We start from the raw sequence: 15,917 nt of genomic DNA, 5'->3' as shown, positions 1-15,917 counted from the left end.
AATTGAACTGAGGTTAACTTGTGCTATGTCACGTGATTTCCATTGACTTGGAAAAAGCGAGCGGCTTTTTGTTTTGAAGCAGGGGATAAGGGATTTATTCTGTCTCTCAGAAATGCACGTGCAGCCTTGTATTGCACATGGCGGTGTATAAGAGATTTATTCCCCCACTGATAAATGTATTACCCTTCAAGGCGGTCTACACAGTATTTTATCAAGATCACATGGACCAATCAGATCTCATCAGTCTGACATGGAGGTTAAATACATCTAGTTGTAGTACTTACCATAACAGTCACACAAGTTGAGAAGCTTGAGAAAAGTAGCAGTTGACTCTCAAGATAAAGTGCATTATTTAATGATTCATTTTGTTTCATTGCAGTGATTTCTCCTACAACAAGTTAGAAAGTAGCTCAGAAATAGGCAGGAGTATACATGCTCTTAAGAATCTGGAAGAACTGTGAGTGGCCCTAGCAATACAACTTAAATGGAACATATTGATTTTATATGAAGAAATGAATAAAATTGCTTCTTTTCTTTCTAAGAAGCTCGCCTGTCTGAAAGTCAAGTGAGCTCATGTCATCGCCTGTTTGTCTGTCTGTGGTCAGTCGTCCATCATGTGTCCTAAACATCTAAATCAATTTTGTTCAAATAGTTTTTGTAGATAGTAGTGGAGCTGAACAAAGACATGTTCCATTTTTTTCAGAATATTTTGAAATATGGCCTTTATTTGAACATTAATTTGCACTTTGACCATGCTCTTCAATTCTCTCAAAACTGTGTTTCCTTGAACAGTACACATCATCTTCCCAGAAACCACTGGATCATTCAAAATGCATATTAGGCTCTGTAGACATGGTAATCTGAAATTGCCAGACTGTGAGCTATTTTATTTAAATCATTATATTAGCGTTACTTTTTTCTCACTTTTTATGAAGAAAGTATTGGAATTTTCTTCAATGGCTGTCTTTGTTACCATTTTATAATGTTGACTACATATCCAGGTGAGCTACAGTGCAATGACACTATTTTACATATTAATCCCGTAAAAAATTGTTTAATTTAAGGATAAGTAATTCTACATATTTCCTTAAAAACATTATATGCAATCATGACATGGTATGTGTACATGTATTTGTGTCAAATTTCTGAATTCTTAGAAAAAGGCTCGTGTAAACTAACAATAATTGCCCAAATGAGTATACATGTGTTTCATAGCCCATATAATCTATTCAATCTCTCAGGTATCTACAAAACAACAAGCTACAGAAAATTGATACTTCCTATCTTCATGGTACCAAAATAAAAATTTTGTAAGTACATCTCATCGTTGAATTGTATACTGTTTGTGTTGCTTTTCTTTGTAATTTGGATAACTAGGTACGGGAATATCTTGGAAGAAAATGTTCCCCCTTGAAGGAAAGGAAGTTGCTGGATAATATTAGTGTAAAAGCTGTTGCATTTTGTGTAATGTTATTACCTTTTCAAGCTCAGTCCTTCACTGGAAAGATATTGATGACCCATGAAGTATCAGAATAGGTCTTCAGCAACCTGTGCTTGTCATAAGAGGCGACAAACAGGATCAGGTGATCAGGCTCACTGACTTGGTTGATTCATGTCATCGTATCCCAGTTATGTAGATTGGTGCTGAAGATATCAATGACTGTATTGTCTGGTCCAGACTTGATTATTTACAGACCACCATCATATAGCTGGAATATTGCTGAGTGTGGCGTTAAACAACAAACCAACACATGATATTGATGCTGTGTATCAGCTTTAAGCTCACTTAAAATAGATTCTGGATATCATGAAAAGTATTTTTGAAAAACTAAAAGGATTGTTTAGGATGTAATGGGACATGGGTTGGCCAGTGCTGAAAGGTGTAATTCACTGTTGTGACCCTTCCAAGATCTGGTGTTGGTTCCCATCCCATGTATACCGTGTAGCTGACTCACTGCTATATCACTGCAACACTGGTCAGCATTAAACACATACGTAACACCCACTTTGGTAGAAAAGCTACTTTTGAAGTAGATAGAAAAATGATTTATATACTTGGCATGTACATGCTTTCTAATACCCCTCCTCCTCAAACAAAGGCTTTTAAGATTATTGGGTGTTAAATGATTACATCTGTTAGTGGTACATCTTTGTTGTTCATTTTCATCTTACTGGCCAATGTGTTTTCCAGGAACCTGTCAAGCAATCCAGTGGACAGGTTCATGTTTGATGAAGACCACGACATTTCTGTAGAGGACTTGTAAGTTTACATTGATAGTATTTAACACCAGGTTCACATCAAGCTTGCCTTCAGTGCACCATAGTCTGCCATGAGTGCACCATAGTCTGGCATCAGTGCACCATAGTCTGGCATCAGTGCACCACAGTCTGGCATCAGTGCACCATAGTCTGCCATGAGTGCACCATAGTCTGGCATCAGTGCACCATAGTCTGGCATCAGTGCACCACAGTCTGGCATCAGTGCAACATAGTCTGGCATCAGTGCACCATAGTCTGGCATCAGTGCACCATAGTCTGGCATCAGTGCACCATAGTCTGCCATGAGTGCACTATAGTCTGGCATCAGTGCACCATAGTCTGGCATCAGTGCACCACAATCTGGCATCAGTGCACCATAGTCTGGCATCAGTGCACCATAGTCTGGCATCAGTGCACCACAGTCTGGCATCAGTGCACCATAGTCTGGCATCAGTGCACCATAGTCTGGCATCAGTGCACCATAGTCTGGCATCAGTGCACCATAGGTGTGTTTCCAATCTTGTCTGACAGGAAACTTTTGCGAAGATTTATATAAATTTTTCAGTTTGTGAGTTTATAAGTAAACACATCTTTCTGTGATTTTAATTTATACTCTTGTATATCCCTGGATGTGATCACTTTATGATACTGGAGGTGAAGTGGTTTCTTTTTTATTTTGACAGCCAGTTAGCAGATTTACACTTCGCTGATTTCCCAATCAAAGCCTTCAAAATATTCAAAAAACTGGAAACATTGTAAGTATACCATTTAAAAATGACTTAATTTCAGTTACCAGCCAGAACATAGGTATTTCACTGGGAGATAAACTTTAGCTGTAGTTAAAATTTAGAAACATGTAGTTGTGTATTGGATACCTCTAAATCTACTGTATGTTGAACATGTCAGTATAACGTCTACTCTACAGAGTAACTATGGAGAAAGCATATGATGTGTCAGTTCTGTTTGTAACAACTAAAAAATTTTAATGAGGTTACTTGTTTGCTTCAGGGACATTTCTGGGAATGACTTACCACACATTGAAGACGGAACCTTTTCTCATAACAAGGACCTTAAGGAACTGTAAGCATCTCCTTTTATAGCTGCTGCCAATATGTTCCCTGTAATACTTCACATCAGTACATAGGGCCAGAACTGTTCAATTACCTGTTTTACAGGTTGGGGCTCATGTACTGGGGAAAATATGCTTTCCTTTACTGCCTCAGAGGAGGTTTGCTGGAGGTGAAGAAACAGTCAGAATGTCTGGTAGTTACTAGAGTCTTCTGTTCTGTTTTATCTTAATGGCTATATATATATACATACTTTAAACTGCTGATCTCTGAACGAGGGATAACTGAATATATATATTTTCATAAAATTTTATATATATTTCCTCTTTGATTTATCAATGTTAATCTTTCAGGCATTTAAACAACAACAACTTCACTACTTTATTAGAGAGTGTATTTGATCAAATCAAACACTTGAGAAAAATGTGAGTATTCATTTTGTTATAAATTTTTTATGTCACCTAACCTGACTGGAAAGGCCTTGTGAGCTTATATCGTCACAAGTCATTCATTCTTGGCATCTAATGTCTTTTGGTTTTTGGTGTCTGGCATGTCTTTTACTCTTCCGAAAAGGCAAGATTGATTCAGCTCATATTTTGTGTGGAAGTTTGTTACCATGTAGAGGGGTGAGCTTCAGGTTTGTTAAAGACATCAAAATTTGAATATTTCAATATGACCGTCAGGTAGCCATTTTTGTTTTAAGAACAAGAATTATTCAAAAATATTCTTCTCAAGAACTTAAAGTCATGATAAGGTCATATTTCTTTCAAATCATTAGACTTTTACTGTGTTTTTTTGTGGGAAACAATTGGAAAATTGCATGGCACATGTAAAATTATTTTCCTTAAAAGGTTTATGCGACCCAGAGATGAATCTTTTTGTAAGGTTAATTGAACTCCTGGGTATTGTACAATGTTCCACAAAAGTACATTTATTCTTGCCGATTTAACAACGTTGTTGATAGTTAGTTACTTGTTTTTTATTTGTTCATTCTTTTGTCCCCAGTATTTATGGAGGAAATATCTGACTAGCACTGATGACAACAACTACTTTTAGGTGTCCATCTTTGTTGACATTGACTACATATTTAGGTAATCTTCAACGCCATGGCACGGCTGTCTTTGTTGACTTGTGAGAAGTGTTAGTTTTCTACCTGACAGATTAATTCTTGACCAATTCACATATTTGAGAGTTTCTTTGCCTGGCTACAGCTGGTTGACTGACAACCCCTGGAACTGTGACTGCTCTCTGCAATGGCTACATGACAGGATGAATGAGAAGAAATGGCAAGACATCTTCCAGGACCAGGACCAGGTCCGGTGCTCCCAGCACCCGGATACAGCCCTTGTGGATGTGTCCAGGGTCAAGTTTTCCTGTAAGTCGGGCATGTATACTGGTGTTTGCTTTCAAACGGGGACTTGTGATTTTGTTTTTTACTTTTACTGAAACATATTAGAAATGTGGTAGTTTGATGGTTATTTGGGAGTAGAGGATGGATCTTTGCATGTTCACAGATTCCTGTTGATAACAGAGTTATATTTTCACTGTGGGTATGATCTGTTATGGTAAATAATATAGTCCTGGGTAGGAAAGATTAGACCATAATAAAATGAATTATTACTATTAGATTGTCATCCCCTCCTACCTTTTTCCAAAACACACTGCCTTTCATAATTTCAGTGCCCCAAGTTCCAATAGTCATGTGTGTTCCGGTCTTACTTTATTTGATGTCATACCACACAAGTCCTACCACACATTCAGGCTTATTCTGAATTACATATATGAAATAATATTCCTCCTGCATCACATTTTTAGAAATGTAATGAAAGTTTGATAATTAATGTTTGATGGCCTTAGTAAGCATTTCTACAAATGGAATAAAAACCTCAGCTGAACATGCTATTTTCACTGAAGTGCCAAATTCATCTGCTTGTTCATTAACTGTGGGGTACTGAAACTGATGTCTTTAGCTCTATCCGACCAATACTATTTTCCTGGTACTTATCTTTTCAGTGCTAGGCCTTCATAGAAAATTAATGAAACAGAAAAAGTTAAATCCTCTCTAGTTTAGGAATACTTCATTCTAAACAACCACAGTATTTTTAGAGTAATCTATCTGAGCCAAAACAATTTTTAAGCTTTCATGAAACTTTGTACATGTTGTATCAGCTCAGACGAGGTATTATCTAGATTCAACATAGAAACATATTTTGTGGGAAGACAATGAAAATGTTCTGAAACAATGATTGAAACTTCGAGATGGCTTTAACACTTAAATGCAATACACCATTTTCTGGACATCATTGTACACTCTGAAATGAACATATTTGACAGATAAAAACAGTTGTTAATTATAGCTATGAAGTATAAACCCAGAGACTTGCTTCATTTTAAGATACTGCAGTCATCTAGACTTGCCAAACATTATAGACTTGCATGGGCTGTATTGGATATATTTGTTTCAGGGTCTGTATTACAGACTAGTCATCATGCTCAGCCAAACAGTGTTGCTAAGCAACAGTTACACTCTTTAATACTGCAGTTGTTACCCTGTACTCCACACACACACAATTGCCTCAGTTGTCAACAGGAATCTGTGACCATGATCATATAGGCTTGCTTGTTCGGGGATCCAGAAATAGTTACCATAGTTACAATATAACAATGTGGGGTGGTTGTGCGACAAAGTGTGATCATACAAGGTAACCTATTCTCTGAAAGCCTCAAAATTCAAAACCTAAAGAGGTTGTACATACTTTCTTTAAAGTCTGCCATACTTTTCAGAGAATCAGTTGCTCTTCCATCTTGAGATAGCTTTTATATAACTATTATCCTCAGTATAACATAAAGGACAGTGACACCAACAGGAAATCTGAATTTATGATCTTTTTAGGCTTGCTAAAATAAATAAAATAAGACAAGCCTCCCTTTCTACCCAGTCAGTTTTGCTAAAAGTCATGTCAGAGAAACTTTAGGTGTCCTCACCTTAACAAGGTTAACTGGAAGAAGCTGAATAACCTGATGTGATTTGACGGAATGAGTTCAATATCATTTGTCCTTCATGGTATATTTTACTGTTCAGTACAGGGAATGTTTGTTAAGGTGTGTTGTATTATATATCAGTATGACATATATCTATATTATCAATTTGTGGGCAATTGGGCTACTAAAATATACTCAGATCAATTTTGTAGTATACTTTTTTCTCTTTATCTGCATTAAATGTTAAAAGGAACTGTTGTTTTGCATATGTGCATGTTTATCCATTCAACGCCTCCACCTGTGTACATTTGTTGAATATCTATGCATTGAGCCACTCAAATATTTTTGAACTTATCCTTTCTTATCAAAATATTTCTAGGTAGTCAACCACTCGTTCATCAGTAAGACAGACTAAAATGACAACATTTTAAGAAAAAAACAATAAAACCTTTTCATGCCTAAAAAAAGTAAAAAGTTGGTATCCTGCTAACATCAATTTTTGCTAACACCATTAAAGCAACTTGCCTTTTTAGGGTCACCATGATTTGAAAATTAAGTCACTGAAAAATTCCATGATGGTCTCAATACACAGAATATGAAAACAAATGTAGACGCGTTTATGTTCATCTACCGTGTTACTTGTGCCATGTGTTCAGAGACAAAGAAAAAAAACTATTGTTCAGCTGAATGAAATGTGTTAAACAGTTGAAATTTGAAAAAATAGAGTCTCACACACATAACACAAGTTTATTGTCTGCTAAATTAGTAGAAAAATGCTTCATGTCTTCACTGACCTTGACCCTGTGTTGACCCATATATGCACCATTTGGGTTTTTTAGTCCAACCCTTGACCTGTTGTTTTAAATATGTCCTTGACCTTTGTTTGGCTTTCTTATTGCTACACGAGACCCCCAACTCCCAAGTTCAATGAAGAGACTTCATGGATAGACAGTGTCCCAGTTCTATAAGTTGAGCAGTACCTGAACAGTGTATGAAATCGTTAAATTAGGATACTGCTCAACAGACAGGTCATACTTGGTTTCATTCCAAAATATCCTTTAGATTTCATTAGGTGACTTGACTTCGCGATTTCCTTTTATCTCACAGCGTACAAATTTATAATTGAGTAACCATCATATTCTAATTTCACAGATTATACAGACAGATTTTAATATTCTCGTTATCTGACCTTCACCTTGTTTGGTGACCGAATTCCACAATGACCAACCCTGTATTTTTGTTTTGGATATTGTACAACTTGGTATGAGCCGCAGCTTTAGATGTATGTATGTACAGTTCAGCCTTAATTCTAAGTTAGTGCATGGACCCTGTATGTATTATAGGATTCCTTATCAGCATACTTTAGATGTTTGACCTCCCTCCTACCAGTCCCCTGCCATAGATATCTCTGTGTGAGCCAATCAGTGTCTCCCCCCAAATTCTGTGAATCAACAGCCTTCCCAGCTGTGTCCATGACGATGATCATTTAGCCAGTTGTCAGGGAGACAGTATCATTCTTCTGCTGAGACTAAGCAAGGGGACATAACAAGGACTATGCTCTGTATGCTCACTGCCTGAAATAATGATAACAGTGTATTATGGCCAATGCTAAAACATGGGGTTCAGTAGCAGCATTACCCTGGCGATAGACCTGTCAATCTGTTGGTCTGAGGAGAGGTCTTAAAATGGTGTCTGATCTAAGTAACCGGTGGTGAGGAGTTCTGGATCTAACACACTGTTGAGTCAGCCACCTACAACAGTGTAGGACTGGGGAAAAGGATCACGTCAGTCACTAAGATTAGGGGTATGAAACATGTTTATTCAGCACTTTAAAGATGGTGTGCATGATTCTAAAAGATGTATCAATATAACACTATAACGGGTCCAGGTGCGGTAGAAGCTGTTCCACAGTGTTTTCCTAATAGCTATTTCGGTTCAGATGTCAGTGTCGACATTGCTCAACAGATAATTGAGGTGGTTATAAGAATAATTATATATTATTTTAGCTGCAATCTTGTTTTATGGGTAAAGGGTTTTTATCTTTAATATTCTTCAAATCAGAGACCTCTGTTCAAATCAAGCATTCTGATGTCAAGGGCTAATGCAGAAGCTTTTGCCACTTTATTTCCTACAGAAAAGTATAGGTGTTATTGGTGGACATCAATTAAAACATTAAGATTGTTTATCTAAAACTTGTAAAAGATAAGCAGTAATTAGCATCAGCTATGGAAGATGAAGAGATCTGACATCACCATATGCACCTTCCCTACTTCACCCAGAAATGAGTTAGTAGAGGGATGAATTAGAATGAAGCATCCTTTGCATAACAGTAAGGACAGACACAAGCCTCTAGCTTCATCATGTGCTGGAACTCCTAACAGAAGAGGCCAAATGTTTCATTGTAAAAACTTCCATCCATTGCATTGGTCCTTGTTAGTCCTTGAACTTGTCTTATGTGCTTGCTGTGTGGGATAGGTGGTACAGGCGGGCATACAACTAATCTCAATGCTAACTCTGTAGCATCAGGCTGCCATAAGCTTGTCAAACGAGAAGTTCCAGACGATCCTGTGTATGACCCTAAAATCACGGCAACAGACAAAACTGACATCAGTGGTGAGTCTAGCAATACATAGGTGTAGTGAGACAGTTAGTTGTATGGAAAGTAGTATTTATTTACAGTTTCATTTTACATTTACATATAATTTTATAAAATTTATGAAATAAATACATTTTTGATTCAAGAATGTTAATTGATAAGTAATTGTTTTATAGAGAGTGTGTTGAATAGAAATGCCATTTCATCCTCACCATAGAGTTAGTTAATTATCTGCTACGTACAGTGGTAAAGTACCGTAAGTTGTTATTTTCTGTCCCTAGTTCTACCTGTACTTGCATCTTCTTCATATTTAACCACTGATGTCCCTATACTTGTAATATCCCTCATTTATCTACCCTCACATGCCTATTGCAGGAGCCCCACTGCAACAGCATTTCTAATGCCTTTTATTTATAGATATCTCGTAGTTTTCTATCGTTTATTTTCATGTAGATTTATTCCATCATTTTGTTTAAGAGCAAGCATAAAAACACATCGTATTTTTTAGTTGTTATATATTTATTTCCATAAATGCTTTTTTGATGTCCAGAATTATTTGTTCTATTTTTGAATTGGATAAAAAGAATAGTTTTCAGTTGATTTTGCCCTTGAGCGGCAGAAACCTATTATGTTTCTAGGTTTGTCAGCACCATAACTGTAGCTCGTGGTTTCACCGAAGTGGTAAACATCTGGAACCTGCATCACTTCGGGCTTTCCTCCCGCATTAAGCTGACACGCCGTGATATAACTGGAATACTGTTCAAAGCGGTGTTGAACACAAACTATTTGACTCCAGTTTTGATTCCTGCCAAGTAGTCATTTGCCCTCCACAGTGTGGGTGTGGTACTTTCATGACATCATGTAGCTCATCACAGTTTGTAGGAACTAGATATCTGTAGGTATCATCACTTGAAAGGTCTTTATATATCAAATAGAACCATTTATCAACAAACTGGAAGTTTTGTTCCGACATACTTTATCATTGTCATGGAAACTTGAAAATTTATGACAAGAATTTAAAGGTAACTTTAATGGTATCTTGTGTATCTGCTGTTAAACATAAAAAGTTGGGTGAGGCTATTTAAAGAATTTGGTTTACAGTATCTGCCGACCCTAGTTAACTGAAACGTAGTAAACTTATGATCTGAAAGGACAGCTTGGGATTGTAAAAGGCCTGTATGGGTTTCCCCCAGCGAGTCGCCTTTCTTCACATGGATTGGTTTAATTATATCTTCTATAGCCATACTTCTGTAATTACACTGGAAACTATTATCAGATAGACAAATTCTGCAGTAAAATTATCAACATTCTGTGGTAAAATTACCAAAATTCTGTGGCTAAAATAGAAAGTTCTGTGATAAAAACAACTATTTCCCCCTCATATGTATATGTATATAACCTCATTTTTCGAAAACACAATCCAAAACAAAACAATTCGCCAAACTATCATTACAAACAGTTATTATTGGATAAGACATTCAATTATGCAAACAAATATGCACATCAATATTTTTGTTAGATGTAAACATGCTTTATGTAGTCATGTTACCACAAGAAAATTTAAAAGTGAGAATTGATTATTTCAAAGTTCATTTTATTGTAGGATTCATTTTTGTTTGCATGAATGTTAAGGCATCATTTGGGAAAAGTTTGATAGAAAAGCTTGAAAATACTAAAAATTAGTTTATTGATTGATAAAGAAGGAAAATTCCACAATTTTTCTGCATTTCTACAATGACTTACATTTTCTGCAAATCTTCCTGTGATCACAGAATTTGTATGGGACTGAGATCAGTTCCTGTACATGGTACCAAGCATTTCAACAGACTCGATCAGATAGTCATTATCGATAAGTACTGTTGGTCTTATTGTGTTATAGGTGTCTAATAGCTATGTACACTTCAGATGAAATGCCATTATTGAGTATGTCATTAGCGTAAGCACTGTAATGAGACTGTAACTATTCTTCATTGTCAACAACATCTAATTGGTTTTTAAGGGTTGTGGAAAACACCTTTTATGCTAATGCTGCAGAGACATTGCCAGTGTGGTTCTATATACAAGTCTATATTGAGCATTCACATCATTGACATTGTCAATTAATTTGAAATTAATTCAGGTTCATACTAAAGAAAGTCATGGTAAATCAACTAACGTGAATAAGTGCATTTTAAAATATACAATGTTGCTATATTTCAATGGTTATTGAATTAAATCGGACATCCACAACCTGTTTTAACATCTCCTCATGAACTTGTTAAATATACAGTATTCTCACAGCAACAGGGGTCGATTCAGTCAGTACTTATTGAATTCAGTATCAGTTTTATCAGTTTTAGTTGTTTCATGTATACCTGTGGTGTAGACAGCGGACTGACTGATGGGTTTGCTCCAATCACAGGCAGCCTTGCGTACGCCACATGTGTCCAGGAGGCGGCCCAGTCCAGGTTCGTCGTCTACAACATGCAACGGAAAGCCAACAACTGGACGGAATGCCACCAGTTCTGTTTCAACAAAAGCTACTCCTACTTCGTTCTCAATACGGAAAATGACTGCTTCTGTGGCGACGTCAATGTCAACTGCACCTGTGCTTGTGCAAAATCCTACACAACCATACCAGGGGCCAAGGGCATTATGTCCGGCATCAAAGTCAACTATACATCTCCCGTTGTCATCGGAACACCAGTCACCTTGGCTCTGCAGTGGGACGTCAGGTACGACAGCATGGAGGTGGACTTTGGGGATGGCAGCCATCTTGTGACGACAACGTCAATGTCGCTGGCACATACCTATATGTATCCTGGCAACTTCCGCCTGAAGATGAAACTGTGCTGCTCTGAGTGTGGAAGCTGTGGTGAGGTGGAGACTGCGATGAAGGTCTCCAGCCTGGAGGATGAAGGGAGGTTGGTGTGCGATGAATGTGTGAAGCTGTCCGAGAGTGTCTCCATGAATGCCAAGTTTTCCTACGGCTACAACTCTGAGATAGTCTGGAGCAGAACTGCAGAGGAGGATTCCGCTACAGGTGATATAATAGTGCCTTTTAGCACTTTGCTATATAACATGTGTACATCATTTAGTCAGTCAGCAATATTTTATTGCACAAATACATTAGAATCCTGGAAATCCTTTGAGGTGAAATTGTCCAGAGTAACCAATCATCAGTAAGGAGTCCAAGTATGTCATCTGCATGGAGTGTAAAGAACAATATAGTGGACAAGCTGAATATTCGCAAGCTTGAATCCAGGGGCACAGGCATTAGTAAAACACCTAGAACGACATCGCAAACCTTTATGTGCACATGATAACGCATGTGTGGGAAAAAGAAATCAAATTTACACTTTTTCCTTTTTATGAAATGTCTACAAAGGACAAACTGAAAAAGAACTCTGAATGTATTAATAGACTTTTTTAATCTGGAATAACATAGAACATAGATATTACATCCAAAACAGTTTTGTTGCTACATGAAATGTCCAGTACACTTGTGCAATCCCTGGTGATTGATGATGTCATAAACGATGTAACTATGATGAATTTGATGCTAACTCCCTAGAAGTACTAGTTCACCGTACAGTTTATGTGAATAGTGAGCAGGGCATAACAAACTCATTCTAATAGGCCTTTGGAGACTTTTTCTGAGTTCTTATCGTGGTGTGTTTTCATTTTGAGGAAAAAAACTTTAAAACAAGTCCATCAAAGCTCTACTAGTTGTACAATTGGTCCCCGCCACTCTATGGCTTGTCGTAAGTTGGGCTAAATTAGATCAGCTGATCAGGTGGCCTGTGAAGATCTGGGGTAAAATAGGTCTTCAGCAACCCATGCTTGCTTCAAAAGGCGACTAAGGGGATCGGGTGCTCAGGCTCACTGACTTGGTTGATACATGTCATTGTGATCCAATTGTGTGGATCGATGATCATGATGTTAATCACTGGATTGTCTGGTCCAGACTCAATTACTTACTGACCACTGCCATACAGCTGGAATATTGCGTGTCATCAAACCCTGAACAATATCAGCCACAGTAGTTTGTCTGGCCCAGACTTCATTATTTATAGGCTGTTGTGATATAGCAGGAATATGGTGTTTAATAGTATGGCGCTAATACATTTGGTGTGGACCACCACAGGTATCTTTGTGTTGTGCTGTAATCCATGTTGTTCTAGCTCACCTGGTTGTTTTAGAGTGGGGTGTGTTGGGGTAGCCTCATGGTCATGCCGAAGAGCCAGGTTTGATTCTCCTCCTGGGTACAATGTGTGAAGCCCATTTCTTGTGTCCCCTGGCGCGATATTGCTGACATATTGCTTAAAGCGGTGTAAAACAATACTCACTCACTTTAAGACTGGGATGAAAGAAACTTGTAAATGTAGTCAGTGTGCCAATCTGCTCTAAGTAACACATGGACATTTTGTTGACAGTTTCCCCACCTTGCTTGCTTGGGAGCAAGTACAGTGTTAATGAGCATTGCTACATCCTCTACAGCGAAGAAAAGGACTGGAAGTCTGCCAAGACCAACTGCACTGACACCCATGGCGGCTCACTCGCCGTAGTTGAGGATAATCAACTTTCACATTTTCTTGTACAGATCATGATAAACCAGTAAGTAGACATCTTGATGGGCATCACTGCAAACAGGACGGGTATTTACTGCTGAAATATCAATACTATGACACAATAAACTAATTGGGCTTTTTCATCAAACTTTAAAACAAATGCAATGCTTGTGTAATTTTGATATATTTACTTTATTACAAACTGTTCAAGGCATGTGTATTGATGAGTATAGTGGGGTATGGATGTTTCATATACCAGGTATACTGTATATGTCATGGTGTAAAGGAAGAAGGGAACGTCTTTATTGGTATTTGGGTGTTTGGTAGTGAGGTGGATTCGAATGATTAGCTAATTATGGACTTACACATGATTTTCATGATGAGGGATTTTTTCGTGGTTTTATGAAAAGTACTTTGACAGACATTTAAGAAGGTTTGCGAAAAAGGCCAAGGGTTTGCCTTCTCTATGACACTCACTCAAGTTTAAAATATCTCCTACCCATTACACTGTCTTATGATGAATGACCAAAGAATGTTTCTCAAAGTATTTAACTATACTACTAAGATTGATTTAACGCATTTACTTTAACTTACACTTGACAGGCCTAGTACTAAAATTACTTTAGCTCATATACCTTAACTTACGCTTATGACATTCCTGGCACTAAGATTGTTTAAACTCATATACCTTAACTTACACTTGTGACAACCCTGGCACTAAGATTGCTTTGTATAAAGGGGACATAGTTAGTATATCTATCTGTTTCAGATCTGTTAGTGAGGCTTGGATCGGCCTGAACAAATCTGCATCGCTAGATAACTACATGTGGACAAACGGCAACCTGTTCCGAGGTTCTACAGATGGGATGAGGATGGAATGTGGATACCTTTCAGAAGAAGACACTGTTGACACTTATGGGTGTTTAGATGAACACAGCTTCATATGTGAATATACCCCAAACGGTGAGTCCAGTAAACTGGTGTTTGATCACACGGCCCCACCTGCCACTAACTAACTCACCATCATCGGTCCACACACGGGATTGCCATTGTGAATCTGCAGTGCCACATGATTGTACTTAATGAATTTCCCTGTTCAAGTTTGTGTTAATTCTGTTGGAATTGGTTAATCATCTTAAACTACTGATGAGTTGCTTGATATCATCATTAATACTACATAGGTCCTGTATACACTAGCTTCCTGCTTCATTCTGGAATACATTGGCCCTCTTTGCGGATTAGTTGCTGTTTTGAAGCAATGAATCAAGTCATGGCCTGGTTCCAGCAGCAGGGAAACCAGAGAGTGCCCTGACCCGTGAGCTCTCAGATTATGTCGGCAATAGTTCTTGTGCCCTAGTCTTGCAGCAGTCTGCTCTACGCATTGCTTCAAAGTCATGCAATGGTGGGTTTGCTCTAAGCTCATGCACAGAGAAGGTCTCATTTGACTAACGTGAGTTATGCCAGGCCTCATGTCATTAGCTGACTAAACATAGACACATGTTACTACTGCCCTGCAAAGTGGTCCTGTGTACTTATGGCTGCCATCATATTGCTGTGTGATATGGTACAACATGGGTGATGATGGAGGACTGTAGTGTACACAGACCTTGGAAGTATTGATGATGATTGGGTACCTAACTGGAAGTATTTGTGAGTTGCACATGTCGAATTTCAATATGTTTGACTATGTGTGTGCGTATCTGCACATCTAGATTTGATGTGTTCCAGATGTGGTGAGCACAGAGATTCACATCGCTGGTAGTCTGGAGATGGAGGACACGAGTCAGAAAACGATAGAGCTGACGTCATCTAAAGATGCTGCCGTCTCTTCATACAGCCTCATGTACATGCCAGGTCAGTCATTGTCAGATAATGGGTAAGGTCAAATAAAACCCTCATTACCAGGTTGATCAGCATCATAACTCATTGATTTTGCCAAACATCCAGCACCTACATCACTTTGGGTTGTCCTTTGAATCCATGTGACACACTGTGGTTCAAGTGAGGTGCCATGTACAGCTAATAAACCCATTTCTATGGTTTGTGTAGTAAAGTCTTGTCTCTATTGTTTCAGGTCACTGGTTTACTGTGAGTGGCAAAGTTCTATGGTTCACCTTCAGGGCTGAGTCACTTCCAGCAGACACCCTCATCAAGTTGGTCCTCTACCGCCCAAACTGCACATCAGACATTGAAAACCAGCCAGGTGAGTAAAATGGTGGGGGTTCTAGGGTGGGGTTGATAGGGTGTGTTCTGTCACCAGGGTGGGGTTGATTGTTGGTGTTCTGTCACCAGGGTAGGGTTGAAGGCAGGTGTTCTGGTACCAAGTTGAGGTTGATGGTGATTGTTCTGACTCCAGTTTGGGGTTGATGGTGGGTGTTCTGGTACCAAGGTGGGGTAGATGGTGATTGTTCTGTCACCAGGGTAGGGTTGATGGCGGGTGTTCTGGTACCAAGGTGGGGTTGA

At 38.3% G+C, this 15,917-nt stretch overlaps 1 protein-coding gene across 3 annotated transcripts in view; it reads left to right on the top strand.

The window, feature by feature from the left end:
* The window catches only part of LOC139468101 (polycystin-1-like), a 98,433-nt gene that overhangs the window by 29,396 nt on the left and 53,120 nt on the right, over positions 1–15,917 (top strand). For all 3 annotated transcript variants that reach the window (XM_071249835.1, XM_071249833.1, XM_071249832.1), the window contains exons 4-16: positions 380–457; positions 1,242–1,310; positions 2,192–2,260; positions 2,943–3,014; positions 3,268–3,339; positions 3,680–3,751; positions 4,538–4,701; positions 8,829–8,921; positions 11,306–11,926; positions 13,320–13,500; positions 14,224–14,417; positions 15,183–15,308; positions 15,529–15,657. In XM_071249835.1, coding sequence (XP_071105936.1) covers positions 380–457; positions 1,242–1,310; positions 2,192–2,260; positions 2,943–3,014; positions 3,268–3,339; positions 3,680–3,751; positions 4,538–4,701; positions 8,829–8,921; positions 11,306–11,926; positions 13,320–13,500; positions 14,224–14,417; positions 15,183–15,308; positions 15,529–15,657 — 1,940 coding nt within the window. The remainder of the gene's footprint in view (positions 1–379; positions 458–1,241; positions 1,311–2,191; positions 2,261–2,942; positions 3,015–3,267; positions 3,340–3,679; positions 3,752–4,537; positions 4,702–8,828; positions 8,922–11,305; positions 11,927–13,319; positions 13,501–14,223; positions 14,418–15,182; positions 15,309–15,528; positions 15,658–15,917) is intronic.

The sequence above is a fragment of the Haliotis cracherodii genome, unplaced genomic scaffold (genome assembly GCF_022045235.1).
Source record: "Haliotis cracherodii isolate W230 unplaced genomic scaffold, xgHalCrac1.p SCAF_2, whole genome shotgun sequence".
Classification (NCBI taxonomy): Eukaryota; Metazoa; Mollusca; class Gastropoda; order Lepetellida; family Haliotidae; genus Haliotis; species Haliotis cracherodii.
Note: the sequence above shows the minus strand (reverse complement) of the source record. Positions and strands in the feature narration are given on the sequence as shown.